Consider the following 23,135-nt stretch of genomic DNA (forward strand, 5'->3'; position numbering starts at 1 on the left):
TCCAGTATTTTAGTCGACTGTTTTTGTGATTCGATCGATTGATTATATCAATTCTACATCAGTTTAATAAAATCAATCGACTAACTCTGTTTTTGATCGGTTAAAATTGTACAGTCGAGAAGTGTTTGCATCCTTACTTGTTGGTTGGGTTGATTAAATTGAGGACATTTTTAAGCCTTTAAAGGTTACAAAAATTTTTAACAAGCCAATTCAAACACCCCCCACCCTTCTTGGCATTTCAACAATTTCAAAACTTACAAATTTCACTTTTTTTGAGGGTGGGTTGACCCACTTAACCCACCAACAATTTTTTACAATTTTTAAATTCTTTTATTATAATTATTTACTACTTCTAATTATATAGGTTCACAATTTCATATTTTTTAAATACTATAATGTTGTTCTGTAATATTTGAATAGTTTGAATGTTTGATTTACTTGTTTGAGAAGTTATATATTTTAATACTTTAATCTTTAACTACTATCTTTATACTAATATTTCGAGAATTAAGTGAGCACATTAATTCTACCATTATAAAAAATAGATTCAGTCAATTCACTCCCATTACAATAATAAATATATAAAATAAATTACAAAAAATAAAAATCGTAAGTGAGTCAACCCACTAACCCACCAACCGTGGTGGGTTTGACTTGGTTGCAAAGTTTTTGACTTACAACAAAAGTGAGTCAAGTTGGGTCGATCATTTTTTTGCTCAACCTGTGGTGAACCAACCTGTGTGAGTCGGATTGACTCACTTTGACACCATAAAAATTTCTCGAACATTAATAATAGATATTGTCTAATTTCATCACCATGCATACGATGTATTTTGTATATTTGCATGGATTTAAATTAAAATTAAATTTTTATGAATGAATTTTGTATGCAAAATTTAAGCCTACAAGATATTTTAAGTGTATAAAACTTATTTGTACACACATCAATTCGAATCTAGGTTACAAATTAGATAATACTTCTCGATTTCCTTATAAAATTATAAAATTATAAAATCATAATTTATAAAATTTTAAAATAGTATACGAGTAAATGTAACGACAACTCAATAAAATCACATAACAATCATGTCATCTCTTTAACACTACATCGTTAAGTTAACATATTCAATTAAATAATTTAAGCGTGGAGACTCAAAGAAAAATTCCCAAATTTATGGATACTTAAATTATAATTAAGTATTAAAAGAATATATTAGTTTTAATTCTAAACAAATTTAGGGAGAGTAATAAAAATATAATAATAATAAATTAAGAGGAATAATACCCGAAAAAACGTCCTCCGTAGTTTAGGAGAAAATATAATAACAACAAACAGATTTATTCTGTTTGAGTGAAGGTTTCTCTTTCTTAAAACCCTCTGATTTCACTCCTCAACCTCAAATTCGGAATCCGTTCTCACCCTGCATCTCAATTGTTTGGTCGGTCACCGGTTGCTGACGTTGCTGGTTGCTGATCACCGTTTCTTTGTATGTTCTTCTTATCCTATAATTTACTTAAATTGAATTTTGGCCATGCTTATTTGATCACACCCCGGCCTAGATTGTTTCTCCTCAAAATTGATCAGGACTTTAAAGTTTTCATCTTTTGCATACCTTTTTTTGTTCTCACTACCACCGAATGCGTTCTCACTACCGCTGAATGCTCTGCACTCACCTAAACATGTTTTGATCATCTTTGTGTCTTATAACTATAACAGGATAAGAATATGTGCATCATGCAGGTTTATGTTTCATGTATTGTTTGCATGTGTATGTATTGTTCTGATGGCTCGTTCCATAATATGAACATATTGAGAATTCGGTATTGCATGAATTATTCTTATTCCTTTCTTTCTCCTCGTTTTTGTTATTGTTTTTGTGTGTTGTTATTGACATTCCATCCGGAAGTAATTTACAATCACAATGAGTTCAAAGTTGTATTCTGGAAATATGAAATACAATCCCAAAGAGTTCAAAGTTGTATTCTGGGAAATATGAAATGTTTATATGGTAGGATGAAAATACTGTTTATATGGAAGTCAGAAAAGAATCTATGAAAATTTGAAACTTGGACGGAGGGTTGTATTGGTGCCTGTTTAATTGTCTTAACGATTTTTTATTTTCAAGCAAAAGGATGGTGGAATTTCACCTTTCAGATAAAGCTTTTTTTATCCTATTAATGTACGGAATATTTTTTGGTTCAAGGGAGGGTTTATAGCACATACTGCGCACATACTGCTCAAATCATGGGATTTGCGGCTGAATTTGAAGAATGGGATTGATTCCATTTTTTTTATGATAGGCATTAAAACTTTTTCCGTTGTTGTTGCAGTTTCATCTAGGATTGAAATGCTATTTTCACGAACCTGAGGATTCAAAGTTCTTGTCCTGGTACAGTGTTACAAGTTCGTGATGGATTTGAGGTTTAACAGTAATAAATGGGTTGGGAATATTTACCAGAAGTTTGAAGCAGTGTGCCACGAGGTGGATGATATTGTAGGACAGGTACTATTTCATTGTTTTTCTACTTTTCCTTTTGTTTGTCTTCCCTCCTCACCTTTGCCATATTTTGTAACTCGTATTTGAAACCTCAAAAGTAGAAAGACTTTATTTTTATCATTTAATTAATGCATTGCTATCCATGGGGAAGTTTAAAGAACTTCATTCTTCTGGTTGTCAAAGAACTTAAACGATTCAATTACAGATTTACACTTGTGGTTTGATCTTTGTTCATTCTCTTGTAGTTGTATAACATATCTTGAGGTTGGAAAAATTGCAATCTTTAAGTTTCTTTGTTATTTTCTCTTTATTTGTTGTTTTCAGGATGCTAAAAAATATCTTGAGAATCAGGTCCAGAATGTTGGAGATAGTGTGAAAAAGTTTTATTCTGGAGTTGTACATGAACTACTTCCCTTAGATTCATTGGCCAGTTCAAAATATGAAGATCATCTTCTGGTAGCTGAGACAAATAACATTGACTTTTCAGTAGATTCTGTTTGTAAAGATAATAATAAAGAAAGGGATGAGGAAAATCCCATCAATCATTATTATGTGGCATTTATGAATTCCAATGCCACTGATATTGCTGACCATAAGCAACATGGTGTTCCTGTCAAGAACATCCATGAATCGGGTTCAGTTTCCCTGGGGTTGGAAGGTTCTTGCATCACCAAGGAAGAAGTTGGTGTTGACTCAAGAGGAACTTCCGAGTCTAAGAAAGAAAACTTCCACATCAGCTTTGAAGAGGTTGCCATTGGTAGTGCTGATTATAATCAAGATGGTGTTCCTGTCAAGAACATCCCTGCATATCAAGAGAGTGATGAATCGTGCTCAGCTTCCCTGGAGTTGGAAGATTCTTACATCACTCAGGAAGAAGTTGGTGTTGACTCAAGAGGAACTTCTGAGTCTGAGAGAGAAAACTTCCACACCTGCTTTGAAGAGTTTGCTGTTGAGTCTGATCCTAAACCAATGAACTTGATGTCTCTTGGAGAGAAAGAATCCCTGGAATTCTCTATGCACAGTGAATCTTCTTCTTTTGACAGTGGATGGGAAGTTTCAATCAAAACAAAGGTTAACATATACATGAATGCAGAGAAAAACTCATGTCTGATTGCTGATGAAAATGCTATGAATTCATCCTCCTCCAAGGTGTGGAGTCCCCAGAGTCTTGATGAGGAAACTCCCATTAATTATTTTTGTTTGGCATTGCGCGATACTAATGCCATGGATATTGCTGATATTCAGAAAGTTGGTGTTCATACCAGGAACGTAAATCAAGTTAGTGATGAATCTTGCACAGTTTCCCTAGAGGTGGAAGATTCTTACATTTCTCAGGAAGAGGTTGGTGATGACTCCAGAGGAACTTCTGTATCTACAAAAGAAAATATCCATACAAGCAGTGAAGTGGTTGCTCTTGAATCTGTTCCTAAACCATTGAACATGATGTCTGTTGGAGAGAAAGGACCCCTGGAATTCCCTATACACAGTGAACCATGTTTTGATTCTTTTGAAAGTGGATACAAAGTTTCAATCAGAACAAAGGATAACAGAGATGTGAATCCACGTCAAAATTCATGCTTGATTGTTGAAAAAAATGCCCGGAATTCATCCACATCCCAATTATTGAGTTCCCAGTCTCTCGATGAGAAAGAATCAACTAATGTCTCCTTGCTTAGGGAATCATCTAATGCTTACCAGAACACACATGGTATACTAGCTGAAGTTTCACCTGATGTTTCAGTGTCGAGTGAAAGGCCTATGACAAGGACAGAACCTTCATGCTCCAGTAGTTCCTATGAAAATGAATCTTGCAAAAGAAATCCAGGTGATGCTTCTCTGTGTGCTACTTCAGATAGTTTCGTTTTGCCTGTATGTTGTGAATCTTCCACCCATCCAGCTCGTGAAGTCATGGAACCTCAGGGTGGTCTCGTGTTCTCTGGTTTCTGTCAATCTATGGGATCAAAAGGTTGGCATCTCCAAATTTCTATTTATGAGAAATTTTTCTTTCATCTGTTGTATATTTCATGATCAATGAAATAATGTCTTTGGATAATTCATGTAGACTTGGGAATAGCATACATGTTGTTCTCAATATAGCGCTATAAGATGTTTGCCAGATGAGATATAGTTATATTAAACAATTGGGTCAAATAATATATTGACAAAATTTTGAGCTCCATCCAGATGAAATAAAATAAAAGATATCTGAATAACTTGCTTCACTATATGGCTTTTGGCTTTATGTTATCCACAGTTAAAGCCATCTGTGCCTTACTAAGTGTGTAAACCTGCTGTTTTTGCAAGTCTTATGGTTTATCCAAATCCAGGTACATAGTGTATCCACACAGATAATTACCATTTTCATTAGTTTCTTTTTTTTCATTATTTCATTTTTGTGTAAAATTCAATTAAAGTGAAGTAGACAAAAATATTTACCTTGTATATTACTTGAGAAAAATAACAATACGAACAGATTTTTTACTTAGGAATCTTATAATCAATGATAACATGTTTAATTTCATTTAAGTGTATTGTCTCCTATCTAATGTGACTTTTGCTTCTTCAGATAAATCACTGGTGTGTTCTCTTGAATCCTGCACGGAAGTCATTCAATTGAATGATGATCCGAAGGTTGACAAAAACTGTGTAAATGTGGACGATAGTGAACTGCATGCAGTTGCCTGTAGAACTCGAAAGCTTCGATCATATAAGGTATTTTCCTTGGCCTCTCTTCTTATGTTTTAATGTGTAAACTAAGTAGACATTGTATTTTTTGTGCTTTATCCTTAGTACAATTTAGTACTTACCAAGTAACACCACTGCTACTCTGCTACTCTTTAAAAGCTATAGTTATAATGTTTTTTTTTGTGATATAGTAGTTGCTTTGACATATCTCCCTTGATTCTTTATATGTTTTACATGAAAATGGGTAGGGTAGGAAGAGGAAATAAAGTTTATTTTTGGAAATAAGTTATTGCATATTATGATCTTCTTGCTCATGCAGAAAAGAATCCAGGATGCATTTGCTTCAAAGAAGAGGTTATCCAAGGAGTATGAGCAGTTAGCAATATGGTATGGAGACTGTGATATTGAGCCTAGAAGAGACTTTTTGGAAACTTTATTACCATTAAGCATCAGAACGGATGTGGAATCGAAGAATGTCCAAGAGCAGCATGATTCAGAGAGTGAGTGGGAGCTGCTCTAAATACAATTAGACTTCATGTAAATAATGACAGACCAATTGCTTTGGCTCTTCATTTTTGGCATGTGGAAGTTCTTACTGAAAACTACATTGTTTCGGTTTCCATGAAGAAATGGTAATAATAAATTGTGATGATAATTTTTGCACGTTGGTTGCTTTAAAAGTGCCTTTTATTTTATTTTCTTTCTCAATCTGCATACCCGAAAAATGTTTTACTTGGTGTGTAAATGGTATCTATCTCTTGATATTGATAGTTAGTCAAATGGTATGTACATCTGTTTTACAAAAAGTGTTTGTTTCTGAAAATGGAATTGAATGATGAGTATGAAAGAAGATGTGTGCCCCCATTTGAGAGATGCTTGTGCTTTCTTTCATGGCTTCTCTGCCCATGTCAAGAGAAGTTTTGATAACCCTTTAATAGATATGCATATAGGATTTCATTCCATGCATCTGGGACTCCAGGTAGGCACCAGTGAATGCAATCAGCAAAATCTGTTGGGTTGGCTCTTTGTTCTTTGGTCAATAGCTTGCCCTTTCTCTCCCCATAAACTGATGTGTGAGCATCTTTTCTGTACTCTGATAATTGGGTGATATTCAAAAGGGTGACATCTATTTTCAGTACTTGTAGTGCATCATGTATTAGCTTCATAATTTCAAGATTTGAGCCTGTACCCCAGTATGGACCTTGGATTGGGTACGACTCATTGAAGCAGTTTTCATTGCTTCCAGGTTTCCATTCCCAGCTCCTGAAGATGGAAAATCAGTTGTCATTTTTAGGAACTGTTCAAATACATATGAAGGAAAATGAATTGAATGAGTTAAAGCATGTCTGCTATTATTTTTCCATTTTACATCATTCATATTAGTTCACTTTGGCATTCCAAACAACTCGGGGTTTGAGGATACAAGCGAGCTTGATCTTTTGGTTTCTAACAAACTTGTTTTAAAAATTATTTTCAGTAGATTTTGAATGAAAAATTAAATTCCTAGTAGCATGAAATTATTCTAGAAAAAATTTGGAGCCAAAAAGTGAAAAGGGGATCACACATGTCATATGTTTTTGTTTTTCACAAAAATGAGTATAAAAATATTACATTACTTTCACTTGTTTTTGTTTTTTACAAATTTGTATAGATAACAGCGAAAATATTTTTTTCATCTTAACTATTCTGGAAACATATCCCTGACATGAAACAAAAACGGCTGATAAAAAGGTGGATCTTTTACACCACTTAAGAAGAACTGTTGAACAATGTCATCTGATGTGCTCAAGAACTTCTGCTTTATTTATATCATCGAAAAATAAAGAAAATGATGATTCAAACTCAACAAATTTTTACAGAGAGAAAAGATTGAGAACTCACCACAGATGTGTTGGAGACATACTCATGAAAAACACCTTTTGAGTCATTGGTTTGATGTTTGATTCTAACCAATTAGCCCATGTTTCCAAAGCCAACTTGTATGCTGTGGTAACTTCATATTCTTTGACATGGTGTGGTGATCCATATCTTAAAAAAATGAAAAAATTTTCAAACTTTTTCAGTAAAGGAATAATGAAGTTTCTGCTATGAACATTCAACTACACTTAGCATTGGACACTCACGTAGCATTGATCAAAGGTTTGTGCATCCACCAAACATAGCTCTCGAACACCAGAATGTCCACTCCTTTCCAATGTTTGCCATGGTTATTTATTGAGTCTAGCTTGACCATTCTCTTGTGCACTGTGTGATTTGTTGCATGATCTGAAATGGATTCCACAATGAATGGAGCCCAATAGTACTCAATCGATGCATTGAACTCCTACAAAAATCAAAGCTACAGGACATCTTAGCAAAGTGGATTTGGTGAAAATAAAACCCCAAATTCATTTTTGAATGATTAAGGGTTAGACATATTAGTTCTTAATAATAGGTCCCTAAAATTTACACCTTTTGACATCATTAGTCCTTGATTTCTGGGTTCAAGGGTAAGATTTTCCCATTTTTATCAATTGATGTGTCCTAGCACATTTCTTAGGAACGATTTTGGATTTGCTCCAATTTCATCAAGTAAATTTTCAGATGCTGTAAGGTATAGTAATATTATGTCTGATATACCTCAATTTTGAAGATCTTCATCGGTGGGATTCTTTGGAGGGATTTCTTTCCTTCAGGAATTACAGATTGTATCAAACAGATCATGGACTCAAATTGGCCTCTTTGTAATGAGTCTCCAATGAACATTATCCTCTTGTCCCTCAACATGTGCAACATCTTCAAAGCGTTGAATCTGAAGTCAAGAAACACAGAACAATTTAAGTAAACCTCACTATTCCAATGTCACAAATCAAGGAAATATTCCAGGTCTACGAGGGTTCCTATCTAATTTTCTTAACAATAATGCACTGCACTGTTTACTTTGTTACTCTAGAAACATGAAATAGTTTTCTTTATGCTTATGAGAAGATATACTATTTTTACAATAGATATAGTAAAATTTAACATATTTATTATACATGTGAGAGATATAAAATATTTTTATACAAAAAACTTAAGGGAGTTAAAAAGTTAGAATGTCATCGCTTAAAAACATGTTATACAACTAGTGACTGAACTATTTACTCAAATAAAAAAAAATGTGATTTTTCCAATGATCATTGAACTAGAAAACAAAGGCAGAACATAAAAAGATAAATGTGCATAAAGAGAAGGGTGGCAATTGGCAAAACCTTGGAAGGTTGCATCCTTTAGGCTGCCACCTCCAGTTCTTGTAGAAAGAATCAGGTCTACCATTCTTGTGGCATGTGGTTTGCTTGACCAAGTAAGGGCAACTCTCTTCTTCATACTGAGGATAGGACACATTGTCCCAAACCCAAGTCCCCTCAAACACATTGCAATTATCCTCAAATCGATCCTCTGCCAAAACTACAACAGGTAATCTGCTTCTTCCACCATGTGGCATGCCATAGAGTCTCAAAACAGAGCTCTGCTTCATCTTCAAGCTATCTAGCACTAACCTTGCAGCTCCTAAGATCAGAATTGAGTACAACGCAATTGGGAAGAGGGATTGGATCCTGCGATCCATCAAAGACTGCATTGATAAAGGGTGGTTGAAGGAATTGAAAACTGTTCTAACTTTTGTTACTAACATTTTCCCACCAGTGTCTGATTTCGCAGTTTGCTTGGGTTTAAAGCACTTTATAAGACACCTTTCAACAAACGGTGGGTGGGATCAAAGTTTAGGTGATGAAATATTAAGATTGAAGGAACATACATACTTACAAAGACACTTAGGCATTGTCAAATGTCACATATGTGTATCAAACAATTTACCTTTCGTCCTTTCAAAACAGAACATATCAAGTTCACCTATTCTAATACTCTACAATAATCTAACTGTTCTAGAGCAATCTTTCATTGTAACTATTAAATTAAAAAATAAAGTATATGAAACAAAAAAAATATGATTTTAAGTTAATTAGATGCCTTTTAAAAAACTTGATTATATGCTGCTTTTTTTTTTCTTTTTGCACTCTCATCATTTCTAGCTACACCCATACTTTTGAAAATGACTATTTTATCGTGTAAAAGTGACTTTCAAATTACTTGTTCTAGAAATATTTTCGAATAAGTTTTTAAAAATTTTTAAAACAATTTTCAGAATAGAATTTTCATTATAAGTTTTCTAGAACATATGAAATGCATTCTAAAACATATTGGTTTAAACACTTAATTAGTCCTCGTTTTTTGTTTAAAAATTTTAATTTAGTCCTCAAATCATAATTGGTTTCAACTAGGGATAAAAAAAATATTCATGCCTGCGGATATCCACGAATAAAATTTGTGGCGGATAGTTAATATCTGCGAGTAGTGGGTATTTTAATGTCTGTTTATAAATTGGTCAGATGCGACTACTCGTACCCGTAGAGACCTGTTACTAACAAAAAATTAAAATTAAAATTAAAATTATATTTTATTAAGTTTAATTTAATTTATATCATATTTTATATTTTATAATTTTATTTAAATTTAATTTAAAATTTATAAAATATATATCTTTTTTAAATATTCGCGAGCACACAACGGGTAAATGGATCGGTAGCGAATGAATTTTTGTTTTGCGGGTTAGGTAGTGGTTGGGCACTTTCTGTGCCCGACCCGTTGCCATACTTAGTCTCAATTGGGTCCCTATTTTTGAAAATGTGTAACAATTATTTCATTTCCATTAGTAATGTGCTAACAACATTAAATATATGTCACATGTTAGTTTGTGATTTTTTTAAAAAAGTTTTTAGTTTTTTTTTATTTTTTTGCCATGTGTAAAATCAGCATTGTGCCACTTGACAATGACAATGTGATGTGGTAGTGGTAATGCCACATATCATTGTTAGCACCACATCATTGATTTAATCTTAATTTAGTCCTTGTATTGTTATTTTAATCTCAATTTTGTCCTGTTTTTTGTTAAAATGAACCAATTTAAATTTTATATAAATGTTATACTAATATTTTTATTAAAATTGATATTTTTATTAAATAAGATTAAGTTTATTTAAATTTATATTTTGCATTGAAATTTATTTAAATTTTGTTTTAAAATTAGAAATTTAAATTTATTTGAAATTCCGAAAATCCAGCTACAACTTTTTCTTGAATCAACAAAAAAATTTTTAAATAAATGGCTTTACGATAATGAACCAAATACAGAAAGAAGTTATAAAACAAATCAAAGTATAATTCCCTTTCTTTTAAAATTACACAAATATTTTAATAATAAGAATAAGAATGCGAATTCACATAATTATTTTTTCAAATAAATTTATTACATCATACTTTAATATTATTTTTTATTTGAATTTATATTTTAAATAATAGTATACAAAATTATTTGACATATAAATTTAAAATATAGTTGAAATATATATATATATATATATATATATATATATATATATATTTGAAATTTCAAATCTATTCTTACCACGTTGCTTGCATCTTTGTTGCCTTTCATACTCCACTGTAACAATTCCTGCCTTTAAAGCTTTGTAGTGAATTAATTATGATGTGAATCTGACTAGGGCTTTGTGGTTATCTTAAGTTGGTAATTACTAATGTTGTATCAATCTACATGATTTATGGTATTTGTAAGCATTGTTGTAATTGATTCCTTATACATTTTTGAGTTTTGAATTAAGATGCCATGTGAGTCAGGTTGACTCACTTTCACATGTCTAGTTGGCGATGTGTGTGAATCGCTTCTATACATCGTAAATGGTTTCTCCCTGCTACATTCGAAACATTTCATATTCTTGGATCAAGGAGTTCTTCCGAGCCCATTTTACATTATTTGTTCCTTCATGAGTGACACAAATAATCTCCGACATTTCACACGCACTAGTGCAAACATATATCTTGTAAAACTCCTCAAGGATTAAAGCATATGATATTATATTTATCGTCCTCATGTATTATTGGTCTCTTCTACTTCCATTTATAGTCCACTGAGCAAAGGGTTTAGTTTCTTGAATATCATTGATAGTTATCATAGGAATGAAACGACCATTTATCACGTCATCCCAAATACCCCTATCAACACATTCCAAAAAAATTGCATTCTCACTATGCAAAAGGGATAATTTCTCCAACAAAAAATGGAGGTCTGTTAATAGAAGCACCCCCAGCAAAGGTTTGGTTTTGTCCAACCATTTTCAAATTTTTTTGAAAAACTATCAAAGCAAGCTTTGATACCAATTGTTAGAATCGTGTAACAGAATGATTTGTTAATGGACAAAAACGAAGAGGGTGGGTGAATTGCTTTATTAATAAAATTAATACTTTAAATAATTTTTCCCAAAATTTTATCGTTTCAATTAAAGTCTCGGTTCCTTTAAACGCATGTGCATATAATTTAAAGAGTATACGAAAAAAGATCAGCACAAATATTTATACTAGTTCAGATCAAAAGACCCTACGTCCATATAATAATCTCTTAAACAAAGTGATTAACTCAATCACTAAAAAATAATCATAGTACAATCAGATTAAGAGAGTAAAGGTTTAGAAAACACTTCTCTTGAGAACACAAGAGATTGCAAAACACTTCCTCTCAATAATACAAAGGACGATCAAATTTTCTAGTAACAACAGCAGCACCCAATCTTCCAAGAACCCACTTAGGAAAAGTTATCGCTCTACCCACACTAGACTTTTCAAAGCAATTTTTAAGAGCGTTTAGAGAAACACTTTGCAGTCACAACACTTGAACTCTAATTCCTAAAAAATGATTTGATAAGAGGAAAAGAGTTCCATTTAAAGAGGTTTGAAAACTAGGTCAAGAAGCTGAAAAGACAAATTAAAAAATGCTAGGGATAATTGATTATCATAAGTGATAATCGATTATTCTAGTGCATTTTCTAAAAACAAAAGTTTGAGCTAATAATCGATTATCCATAGAGATAATCGATTATTCTAGTGGGTTTTCTAAAAATTGAACATAACTTAAGATAATCGATTATGCTAAGTGATAATCGATTATCAAAATGAATTTTACGAAAATAAAAGGATCCCAGAAAGATTTAGAGTTGGTTGCTATTTTTAAGCTAATTTAAACTACTCAAAACATAATTAACTTATTATAAGAAAACTTTAAATATCAATTAACTTGTCTTCAAAATATCTTCCCAATATTTGTTTGAGATTCCTTGTCATCATCAAAATCTTTTTAACTTAAATCATACTCTTTTTGCCAACAAAACTAAGATGAAAAACAACTTCCTTTCATGGTTCGAATGGCTAAGGTGGTGGATCTCTCCTCTCTTTCACTAGGACTTGAAGTTGTCCGACAAGGATGCAATAGCTCGACTCTTGAGAGCGTAATACTCCAACTTGGAGATGAAGCTTTCGTGAAGCTCACAACGATGATAACTTACAAATCAATCTAAACCACAACGACAAAAAAGTCCTTGATGCATGAGAATGATGATAGGTCAACATTTACAAGGTACAAGAAGAAACTTTGGAGTTCAAGTGATATTTTCTGGTGGAGTATCGATGTCATGGCTAAGGATATTTCATCAAAACAAAAGCATGAATTTCTATGAGGAAATTTGTAAAAAGAGTATAAGGAAAACTCTGGCTAGGAAAAATAAGGTTCTTAAATTTGTTTAGGTGACTCACCTCTCTTTCCTAGGAGTCTACTTAGTAACCTCCAAGTTGATCTACATCTCATTCACGAAGTCCGAGAAGAAGCCCACATAAGAGAAGCAACAACGAAACAAAAGGTTGCACGACAATACAACACTTAAGTAAAAGAACCAGAAACTTGACAAAATAGAGAAAAAAAGATCCCTCTAAATAAGAACAACCCAAGAAGAAATTATCGAACTATGTCCAAGTAGTGAAATCTCAAACAAACCATTCTGAAAGGAGCCTAATAGTCTAAACGTAAAGAATGGCATAATCACTCCAACAACCACAAAGGCCAGGAATAATGTTGATCTCCAAAAATTGGGATCAACAAAATAGACTATGGAAGGAACAAATCAACATTCCAACACCAAAGTACATGAATAAATTATCGTTCCAATACTTGAGTACAAGAACAACTCGATGTTCCAATACCCAGGTAAAAGAGTAACTTGGCATTCCAATACCCAAGTACAAAAGTAATTGGGGATGGCAATACCCGAGTACAGGAGCAAGAGCGACTCGACGTTCCAATACCATAGTATAATAGAAACTCAATGTTTCAAAACTAAAGTACAAGAAAAGCTCACCCATGATGACGACAAAGCTTGAAGGTACATCCTTGCGCCACCATTTCATGTCAGGAAAATAGTAGCTAAACAATATAGAATTGGATGAACTCAAAGAGATAGTCATGATATCAAACTTGGTGAGATAATCATATTAGAAAAGCAATGGCTAAGAAAATAACAACCTAGTCTTACAATGCTCAGGTTCAAGAAATAATGTTCTAAAAGACAAACCTAGTATGGAGAAAGTTCGGTGACACTCGAGACTTTAAACAAAAGGAAAGCTTGCACTCAATTAGGAAGAACTATATTGCATTATAGACTCCCTCCAAATTAGAGCCTACAAGCTAGAAGAACTTAATGAAAAAGTAATCACTAAGGTCACCTCAAGACAAACATCAATAGGAAATAAGTATGAGGACAAATGTCAACTGACAAAACACCTAAGACAATCCAAAGACAAACGTCCAAGAGATAAGTAAACAATTTATTCCCAAAAAAAATGTTTATTTGGGATCTTTTATCTTCCTATATCTATAATGTTATTTGTTTCTACTTATTTATGCTAACAATGATGACAACTAGCGGTACCACAACTACGATCACATATCGCATAACTTTGCAAAAAATAACCAAAAAGAAAGAAAACCAAAGCAAATAAAGCCGAAGGACGAAAACACTTGCAAGAGCGAATAAGGCAACAAATGCAACCCTAGGCTCCTCTTATGGACGCACAAGATGATGACTTGGGCCTAGCCATTAACTTTATCTTATAACATGTTATCAGCATGATGCTTCAACCAATTGAGCATTAATGAAAGCGTTTTCTCTCTAAGGATTGTGTTATGTGTGTCTTAATCAAGCTCTTTCTAATCCTTTCTTCATTTACAATTTTATCTTATATTCTTATTTTTTTTATAAGAATTGTTTGACTTTATTAATTTTCATCTTTGTCTTATTATTATTATTATTTTTATTATGATGGTGATTATTACGAGGAAAAATTACTTATATTGAATATTGAATGTTGAAATACATTTAGATACAATGGGTCTTGGTAATGTCAGTAAAGAAATAAATAAAGCATCTGAACAAATGATTTGCTCCTACAACAATGATATCGTGGAAAAGAATTTCACAGATATTCTGAATTTATTTCATGTCTTCTTATGGCTGAACAAAACAATTAGTTAGGTTTCTAGTCTAGTTTTGCAAAAGTAGCTTAATTAGGTACTTTTAATGCATTTTTGGTGTAATCCTTATAAGTGTTATTAGTTTGGTCCAGTTTAGCATGCATTTCAGGTTCATAAATCCATAGTGGCATGATAGTGTAAGTCTTAGTTTGATAGATAGGCTTAGAAGTAAAATTTGGTCTAGATTTAGGAGTCTTTAGAAATGGTTTGGCATGACTAACATTGTCTTCTTAGATTTTTTGAGTGAAATGCATAAGGAAGACCTAGAATCCCATCTTAGAGTTTATAGAAATCATAAAGAGAAAGCTAATCTAATCAATTTGCTCATATTTGACAGAGTTGGCTTTTTGGTGCAAATGTTGACCAAAGTTTGACCCATAGTTGACGTTTTGCTTTTCAATTCCAAATGAGTGGCAAGCTTGGGGAAAGCTTTAGGGCATTGAGATACACTTGTTGTGACTTTGAGATGGCTGAAATATGGTCCAATTATGCATAACACTCTTAAATCTCATCTTTGCATGTTTAACTCTTTTAGGCGCATTGTAGGCATAACATAATTTGGTTTTGTGAATGCTAACTTGTTCTTTTAGTGAAAATATAGCCAGAGGATTAGATTGGAGATGTTGGATTGGAATTGAGTGTGAGAAGATGCTACTTTGATGAGAGGTGATGTGGAGCTAATGTCATGCAAGATTAAGTTGAAGACAAACCTTTGAATGAGGAGTTTGGAGCTGTTATGAGCCAGTTGGACTCACTCACTTACTGTAGTAGGTCAAGGACGTGGAAGCACCACTAAACATGAACAAGTGACCTGTAGTAGGCTAGCACAACTGTTGGGAAACCTGCCACTGAAGTTCCAAGGAGAAATTGCAAAAGTAGATAGGCACATTTTATGGTAGTTGGTAGGGAATGAAACCTATACAACCAGTAACAAGTGTTGATTTTGTTAACTTGGGAGCCAATTCACATTTGAAACACACACCAGAACACATCACGAACACCATTCACCACCATTCCTCTCCTCCATCCCGATACCATTTCTTCTTCTCCACCACACCACACATTGTTGTTTTGGAACACTTCTTTGCATCATTTTTTTGCACTTTTCTGCCACAATTCTTTGCTATTTGGAGTTGTGTTGTAACCCATACCTTCGTTCTATTAATTCCAATTGTTGTAAACATCTTTTGTGCTATGAATTTGTTGTTTTCCTTTTGTTTCTACCGATTAATGACCATGATTTCCATCATTCACGAATGAAGTGAGTTCATGATTCAATTTGGAGTGTTTGAGTGATGTTGATCTACAACAACACTAGATTCAACTTGGAAACGAGTTGAATTTGCAAAGGATGCATAGTAATATCACTACAAGAAATATGGTTATTATCTATGCCTATAATTCGTAGATAATATACAATTTTCGTAGGTAATTTGATGTTATCTACGAATTACCTACGAAGCAGATTTCGTAGATATTCAGCTGGTAGGTAACCTTATCTACAAAATATGCATTCGTAGATAATTTTATCTACAAAAAATATCTACGAAAATAGTCGTAAGGAAAAATTCAAGTTACTTACAAAAACATTCATAGATAAGTTACCCACGAAAATTTTCGTAGATAAAGTATCTACAAAGATTTTCGTAAATAAATTATCTACAAAATTTTTCGTAGATAACTTACATACAAATTTTTTCGTAAATAACTTAAATATTAAAAAAATCATCGTAAATAACTTAAATATTAAAAAAATCAATACAGATGTTTGGACGATATATATAAACCAGTGTATTAATTATCAAATCATCTTTTTTAGCTTAGTGGTAGAGCATTCATACATACCTTCAGAGGTCATTGCTTTGAACCCTATTGGGCCATTATTTTCTAAATTTTTTATTAACATTATAATTATACATCCATAATTCCAAGTAAAGAAATACAAAAATTGTGACAATAATGATAAAAATACTTAATTGAAATTTATTAAGGAATATGTTACAAGGAGATATAAGAATATTTAAAAATTATAAGGACAATAATAAAAATTCTTAATTGGATATGTTACAAGGATGTAATAATACTATCTTATCTTCTTTCTTTCCACCGAAAAATGCTTGGAGTAAACAACAGTTTAAAGCCAAATTTTGTCTCCACCCAGTGAAGTAATGGATCCCTCTACAAAGGTTGAATTCAAATTCAAATACATGCATATAAAAAAAATGAAACACTTGTTGATTTAAATAACTATTTTTTTTATTCTCCATTTGAGTTCAATTTATCATAATTTAAATAATAAAAGTAACTTATTATTAATTAAATGTTTAAACATGCTATTATGTTCCATGATTTCATAAAAAGTTTAAATGTACATTTCAAGTAGAGCTATTGCTCTTTCAAACTCCTCCTAAAACTTAATATGCTTTATTCTCAAATTGAAAGCAATAATAACTCTATCACTTTAAAAGAAGTTTACCACCTTTTACCTTGTATAAGTCTCCGACATGCACTGATTGTAGTATAATTTGTATAAAATATATATAAAAAGCTTAATTAAAATATAAACAACTTAATTAAAAAGCATAGCAAACCACTCATTATTAATACACAAAATTGTATTCTATTTCTTCATATATATATATATATATATATATATATATATATATATATATATATATATATATATATATATATATATATATCAAAGTAGTTTTATCTAAACAAAAACGTAAATACTCTACTTTTCTTAATAGATCAAAGGGAAATGTAAAAGGCTAACCCACATTATCCATACTTTAAAGAAACTAATAACATTGCAGATCCTCAACCTACATGATACATTTTGGTAATTAAGTGGAGAAAAAAATCCCTAATCTCTCGTTTCAAATTTTTATAGGTTACGAACCTAAATCCCCAATCCAATTTGGAACTTTTTGAAAAATTCTATACAACCCTATTTTTTTATACTCGAGCAACAATGTTTTCATTGGATGAATCTAGGCGATGCTTCTTCTTCCCTGGCCTCAAGGTGATGAAATCACAGGGTAGCCATGGTAGCTTCTGCACCAGCAAAGAGATCTCCATCTGCACCAGCCGCAACAACACCAATTCCAAACCTTAAACCAACCCATTGACGACGAGAATAGCGGAAGCAACAACGCGCAGAAGAGGGAACGCGAAGAGAACAACGACAAGGTGGCGTTAGTTTGCAACGACGATTGTGGTGGTTTCATCTACTTTCGTGAGTTGTTCATGGTGACGACGAGGTGTAGGAGACGCATCGCGGTGGTGGGCGATAGTGGCCTACGCTTTCGGTGGTAGAGCTATTCTCGTTCGTTGTTGTAATGACACGACGATGGAGTTGTGCCGTAGAGGTGATATGTGTCTTCACAAGTGAGATCTGGTGTGTGGGAGTTGATGTAGGTCCAACAAAGCACAACAACGGTCTGGTCGATCTGGTTGAGTTTGCAATGGTGGCGCTGTTTCTAGGGTTCTCCTCACACAGTGGATCTGGCCTTCGTAAGTGAAGAATGGAGTGAATAATTGGAAGAGAAAGGGTCGTAAAAATTTTGAAATACAAAATAAAACTAAAACCTAGGTAATGTTTTTAAAATAACATATTATTTTTAATTAAAAAACTTATATAATAATTACATACGAAATATTTTTCGAAGGTAAGGTTTTTAAAAATAATTTATATATTTCTTTTTATGATAATTACTTTCTACCCTTATTTTCGTATGAAATTTTTTTGTTAAAGTACACCATGCTTATCTATGATTTTTTGTAGGTAAATGTTTTTTTTATTACTTATGAAGATTAATATTATCTACAAAATTATTTCGTAGATAAAACGAAATCATCTATGAAAAAAATTTCGTAGATAATTTTTCGTAGGTAATTGACAATTTTCTTGTAGTGTATTACTTAGATATCAAAGGTTGTATGATTATGATCACCATACATAAATCACCGAATTGAATCATGATTCTCATTTCTACTACGTTCAACCATTGTTCCACTCACATGTGATTTTTGTTTTTTATTAATTCGGGTTTCTTGTGTTTGATTCTAGTTTGCATCCTCATCATGAGCTCACATGCATGGTTTCTACACCGTTTTCGCATCCAATTCATCATTTATTGTATTCAATTTTACGATTGTTCATAAGTTCGTTAAAACCGTTAATTAAGGTTCATCATTTAGGATCTCGAGTTTTACTTAACATTTTTTTAGTGATTCTTGTTCTTGTGTTCAGTAGAGATCATTCCTAGATATTCTGCATCATTACATTTTTTATTCATGCAACAGATTTTGAGTTCGAACGCTTCCCTGTATCTACACACATGAGGTGCTCTCAGGATTTTTCCAAACTTTTGTTTTCTGCATATTTGCATTCTCAACTTGTTTTATTGATCCAATTAGGTTTAATTTAGGTAGTATAAGTTTTTTGTAAGCTCAATTCGATTTTAGGATCATGGCATTGCATATTCACACATCTATGGCCTTCGTTAGTCTTAGCATTTTGTCAAACATCTTAGGTGCATCAGATTTCATTTAGGCATTTCATCAAATAATTTGCATTTTTGCATATGCATAATATTTTAAGTTTGTTTCAGTTTTAATTCAAGTATATTTTGATAAGATTTCCTCTTTTCCACAAGATAAGTTCACTAAATCAATCATTATCATTTGTCTATCCATAGGATTGATCCTTGGTTGATCACTATATTATCCTAGATGTGAATGCAACAATATTTGATTTATATTTTCATGGTTGTGATAGTGATCATAGACATGGTCATAAAGGAAATTTCAAATAGACATTTTATCACCAAAAGTGGATCAATAATGTAAAAAAGGAAAAAGGAAAAGGTGAAAATAATGGTAAATAAAGTATATGTTATCATTGCGGTGGTAAATACCATTTGAGTTGTACTTGTTGTACACTAAAGCATCTTAAAAAAATAAAGAAAAGAACATAAAAACATTATTTACTTATGAAGATGGTGATTTTGATTATGGTCATATGAGTGCCACTCATTTGAGTGTATGATAAACATTTATTATTATATAGATCTTTTATAGTAATTGTTATAGAAGTGTGAATGGAGATATTCAAATACCAATATTATACATTATACATATATTACAAATGAATATCTTTTAAGTTAATGATATATTAAAATATACATATTATGTCTAAGAATGTTAAATAGGGGTTTTGATATGGATTTGTGATTTGTGATTTTGTTATACTATACATATACGTATATAAAGGTTTAAAGTTTTTTGGACATGATGTTTTATACTTTGTTTTATTTGTTATTATATGATAATATATGTCTTGCAGAGTTGATTAATTTTGGATGGTACCTACAACGAGTTGAGGTTATTAAGTACATTAAAATTTAATTATATATATGATCATTTGGCATGCAATAGTGTTGTATATACTAATAAATATATTGTGCAACAATTCATACAATTATCAAGAGTAATAATAAATCTTTTTTTCTCTTGTTTGGTTATGCGAGAAGTCAATATTAGCATTATCTCTAGTACTACAAATATATTTGAACGCTCTAAAAGAGCTACAATAGTTTTACTAAGAAGTTTAAAAGAAACTTATTAAGTTTCAAGGATATTTGTCTAAATGGATATCATATTAAGACAAACAATGAAGGAGAAATGAAATATCTTTATATCACTAGACTTGGGTTGAATAAAGAAAAAAAACGTGTGTTGGAGAAATGATCAACCTTCTCTTATGGTTTGTACACATATATTAGTACAATTGAAATGCATGTCATAGTAAACCAGGAGTTTACAAATCAAAATGAATTCCTTGTTTGGCATGATCAATTTGATGGTTTATATAACACATATATTAGTATAATTGAAACGCATGTCATGGTAAACCAGAAGTTTACGAATCAAAATGAATTCCTTGTTTGACATGATCAGTTAGGTCATCCTAAATCTATTATGATGAGAAAAATCGTTGAAAAACTCATGTAGATAACCACTTGAGAGTAAAAAAACTTCTTCAGATCAATGAGTTCTCATGTACTGCACGTTCACAAAGGAAAGTTGATAATAAGATGATCACTATAAAAATTAGAAATGAGTCAATCTCATTTTTAAAACGAATACAGGGTGATATTTATGGACTAATACACCCATCATGTGGATCATTTAGATATTTAATGGTTTTAATTGATACATCAAATAGATGGTTACATATTTGTTTATTATCAACTAGCAATAAAACGTTTTCAAAGTTATTAGCCATTAATCAAGTTAAAAGCTCACTTCCCAAATTATCCAATTGAGAATATTTATCTTGATAATGCTGGTGAATTTACATCTTATGCTTTTCATGAGTATTATTTATCAATTGGAATTGAAGTTGAATATCCAGTACAACATGTTCATACTCAAAATGGACTTGTGAAATCATTAATAAAACATCTAAAACTAGTTGCAAGATCATTACTTATTAGAGCTAATTTTCCAATGGCTACTTGGGGATATGCAATTTTACATGCATCAAGCCAATAAGTTGTCACAAATACTCTATTACGTAGTTAGTTTTTGATCGATAACCTAATATTTCTCATTTAAGAAATTTGGGGTGTGGTGTATATGTTCTAATTTCCCTACCAAAAGGGACTATGATAGGTCCTTAAAGACGATTGAGAATTTATGTTGGACATGATTCTCCCTCAATAATAAAATATCTTGAACTACCAACAAGAGACTTATTCACAATTTGATTTTTTGATTGTCATTTTGATGAATAAATGTTTCCAATATTAAGGGGAGAAAGAAAACAATTGGAAAAAGATATTGATTGGAATGAATTATCATTATCTTGTTTTGATTTTCGTACAAAAGACTGTGAACTAGAAGTTCAAAGGATAATTCATTTATAATGATAAAATCATTGTTGGTTGTAAAGACACACTTGAAGCGGGGTAGGTCGATTGGTTCCGAAGATAATAACTCTTGAATGAGAAAATGAGCCAAAATGCAAGATGACCTAAGTGAAAATGTGGAAATCCCAAAAGATTTATTTGATATAATTAATAATTCGATTCCAAAAGAACCTCAAGTACTTGAAATTGTTGAAAATGACAAGATCTCAATAAAGTGACAATGTGGATCAAAAGCCAATGACAATTGAAGATTGTCGTCAAAGAAATGATTGGTCAAAATGGAAAGATGCAATCAAAGCAAAATTAGATTCCCTTGCTAAATGAAATATTTTTGGATCTGTAGTTCGCACACTTTAAGGTGTAAAATTTGTTGGGTACAAATAGATTTTTGTACAAAAACGAAATGAGAATGGTGAAGTTGTTAGATACAAAGCACGGTTAGTTGCTCAAGATTTTTCACAAAGACCTAATATTGATTTTGAAGAGACATATTCACTAGTATTGGATGCAACAACATTTAGATATTTAATTATCCTAGTTGCATAAGAAGATCTGAATTTACATCAACTGGATGTTGTTATAGCTTGTTCATATAAAACTCTTGAGAACAATATTTATATGAAACTCCCTGAAGGATTTAATTTGTCCAATAAAGCAAATTATATTTGACCTGATATAACATTTGTTGTAAATTTGTTAGCAAGATATAGTTCTTCATCTACAAGAAGATTGAACTAGAGTAAAACATATACTTCGTGATCTTAAAGACACTATGAATATGGGGTTATTTTACCCAAATGATTCAAAATTATATCTAATGGGTTATGTAGATGCAAGTTATTTATCAGATCCTCATAAATAGTGGCAAATCTTGATTAATATTTTAGGGGGAGCCAAAATAATACATCAAAATTTATATATTTAATTATTGTCACTAAGGCAAAGATAATGAATACATAATTTAGTATAACCATAATTATATAAAGAAATAATAATTATTGTCATTTGTTCTTTCATATTCTTGAACTCATCAATAATTGGACCAGAACTAAAATTTCCAACTATTTCTTTTTCAATGTAAATAAACATATTGTCTGCAAAAAATTCACCTTTCATCTTTATTCAATAATCTTGTTTTGATAATCTTCATTACAAAAAACTGTTTTTCTATTATAGTAATGACTCACTTGTAATTCTTTGAACTTTAAGAAAAAAAATTTATAATTGGACAATTGAGTGAGTAATATCATGGTTCAGAATATATGTGAAAAAGTTGAATTTGTCTTGTTTTCATCTTCACACAATTTCCTTTTTTATCATTTTAAAATATAATTTGTTCTTTTATTCTTTACCAATATAATTTTTTTAAAGACTATGACTAAAGAATAATTTGTCACAATCTAATAAAAAATTGAGACACAAATACTAAAATAAAAATTCATGATAGTTAAGCTACAATTAAAAATCAGTTATGAAAAAAATACATAGTACAATTTTTTTTTTGTTCTATATTCTTAAAAATGAATATACAAAAAGCTCGTTAGATAAAAAATAATTTTAACT

The 23,135-nt window shown here is 31.5% G+C and overlaps 2 protein-coding genes across 3 annotated transcripts; one reads left to right on the forward strand and one right to left on the reverse strand.

Annotated features, from left to right (window-relative positions):
* Window positions 1-1,332: 1,332 nt before the first annotated feature.
* Window positions 1,333-5,846, forward strand: LOC114169584. 2 transcript variants are annotated; one of them, XM_028054809.1, is made up of 5 exons: window positions 1,333-1,487; window positions 2,332-2,504; window positions 2,823-4,464; window positions 5,065-5,210; window positions 5,503-5,846. In XM_028054809.1, exons 2-5 carry the CDS (start codon window positions 2,412-2,414, stop codon window positions 5,701-5,703), a joined length of 2,082 nt encoding a protein of 693 aa, XP_027910610.1. In that variant the 5' UTR covers window positions 1,333-1,487; window positions 2,332-2,411; the 3' UTR covers window positions 5,704-5,846. The 2 variants fall into 2 exon arrangements, with proteins under 2 accessions (XP_027910610.1, XP_027910611.1); XM_028054810.1 differs by having other exon boundaries at window positions 2,397-2,504.
* Window positions 5,847-5,938: 92 nt separating this feature from the next.
* Window positions 5,939-8,865, reverse strand: LOC114169585 (protein trichome birefringence-like 31). The gene is made up of 5 exons (XM_028054811.1): window positions 8,414-8,865; window positions 7,803-7,974; window positions 7,307-7,506; window positions 7,065-7,211; window positions 5,939-6,446 (listed from the first exon to the last, which is right to left on the reverse strand). The coding sequence occupies exons 1-5, from the start codon at window positions 8,833-8,835 to the stop codon at window positions 6,092-6,094; spliced, it is 1,296 nt and encodes a 431-aa protein (XP_027910612.1). The 5' UTR covers window positions 8,836-8,865; the 3' UTR covers window positions 5,939-6,091.
* Between the last annotated feature and the right edge of the window lie 14,270 nt (window positions 8,866-23,135).

This window comes from Vigna unguiculata, chromosome 11 (assembly GCF_004118075.2).
Source record: "Vigna unguiculata cultivar IT97K-499-35 chromosome 11, ASM411807v1, whole genome shotgun sequence".
Lineage (NCBI taxonomy): Eukaryota > Viridiplantae > Streptophyta > Magnoliopsida > Fabales > Fabaceae > Vigna > Vigna unguiculata.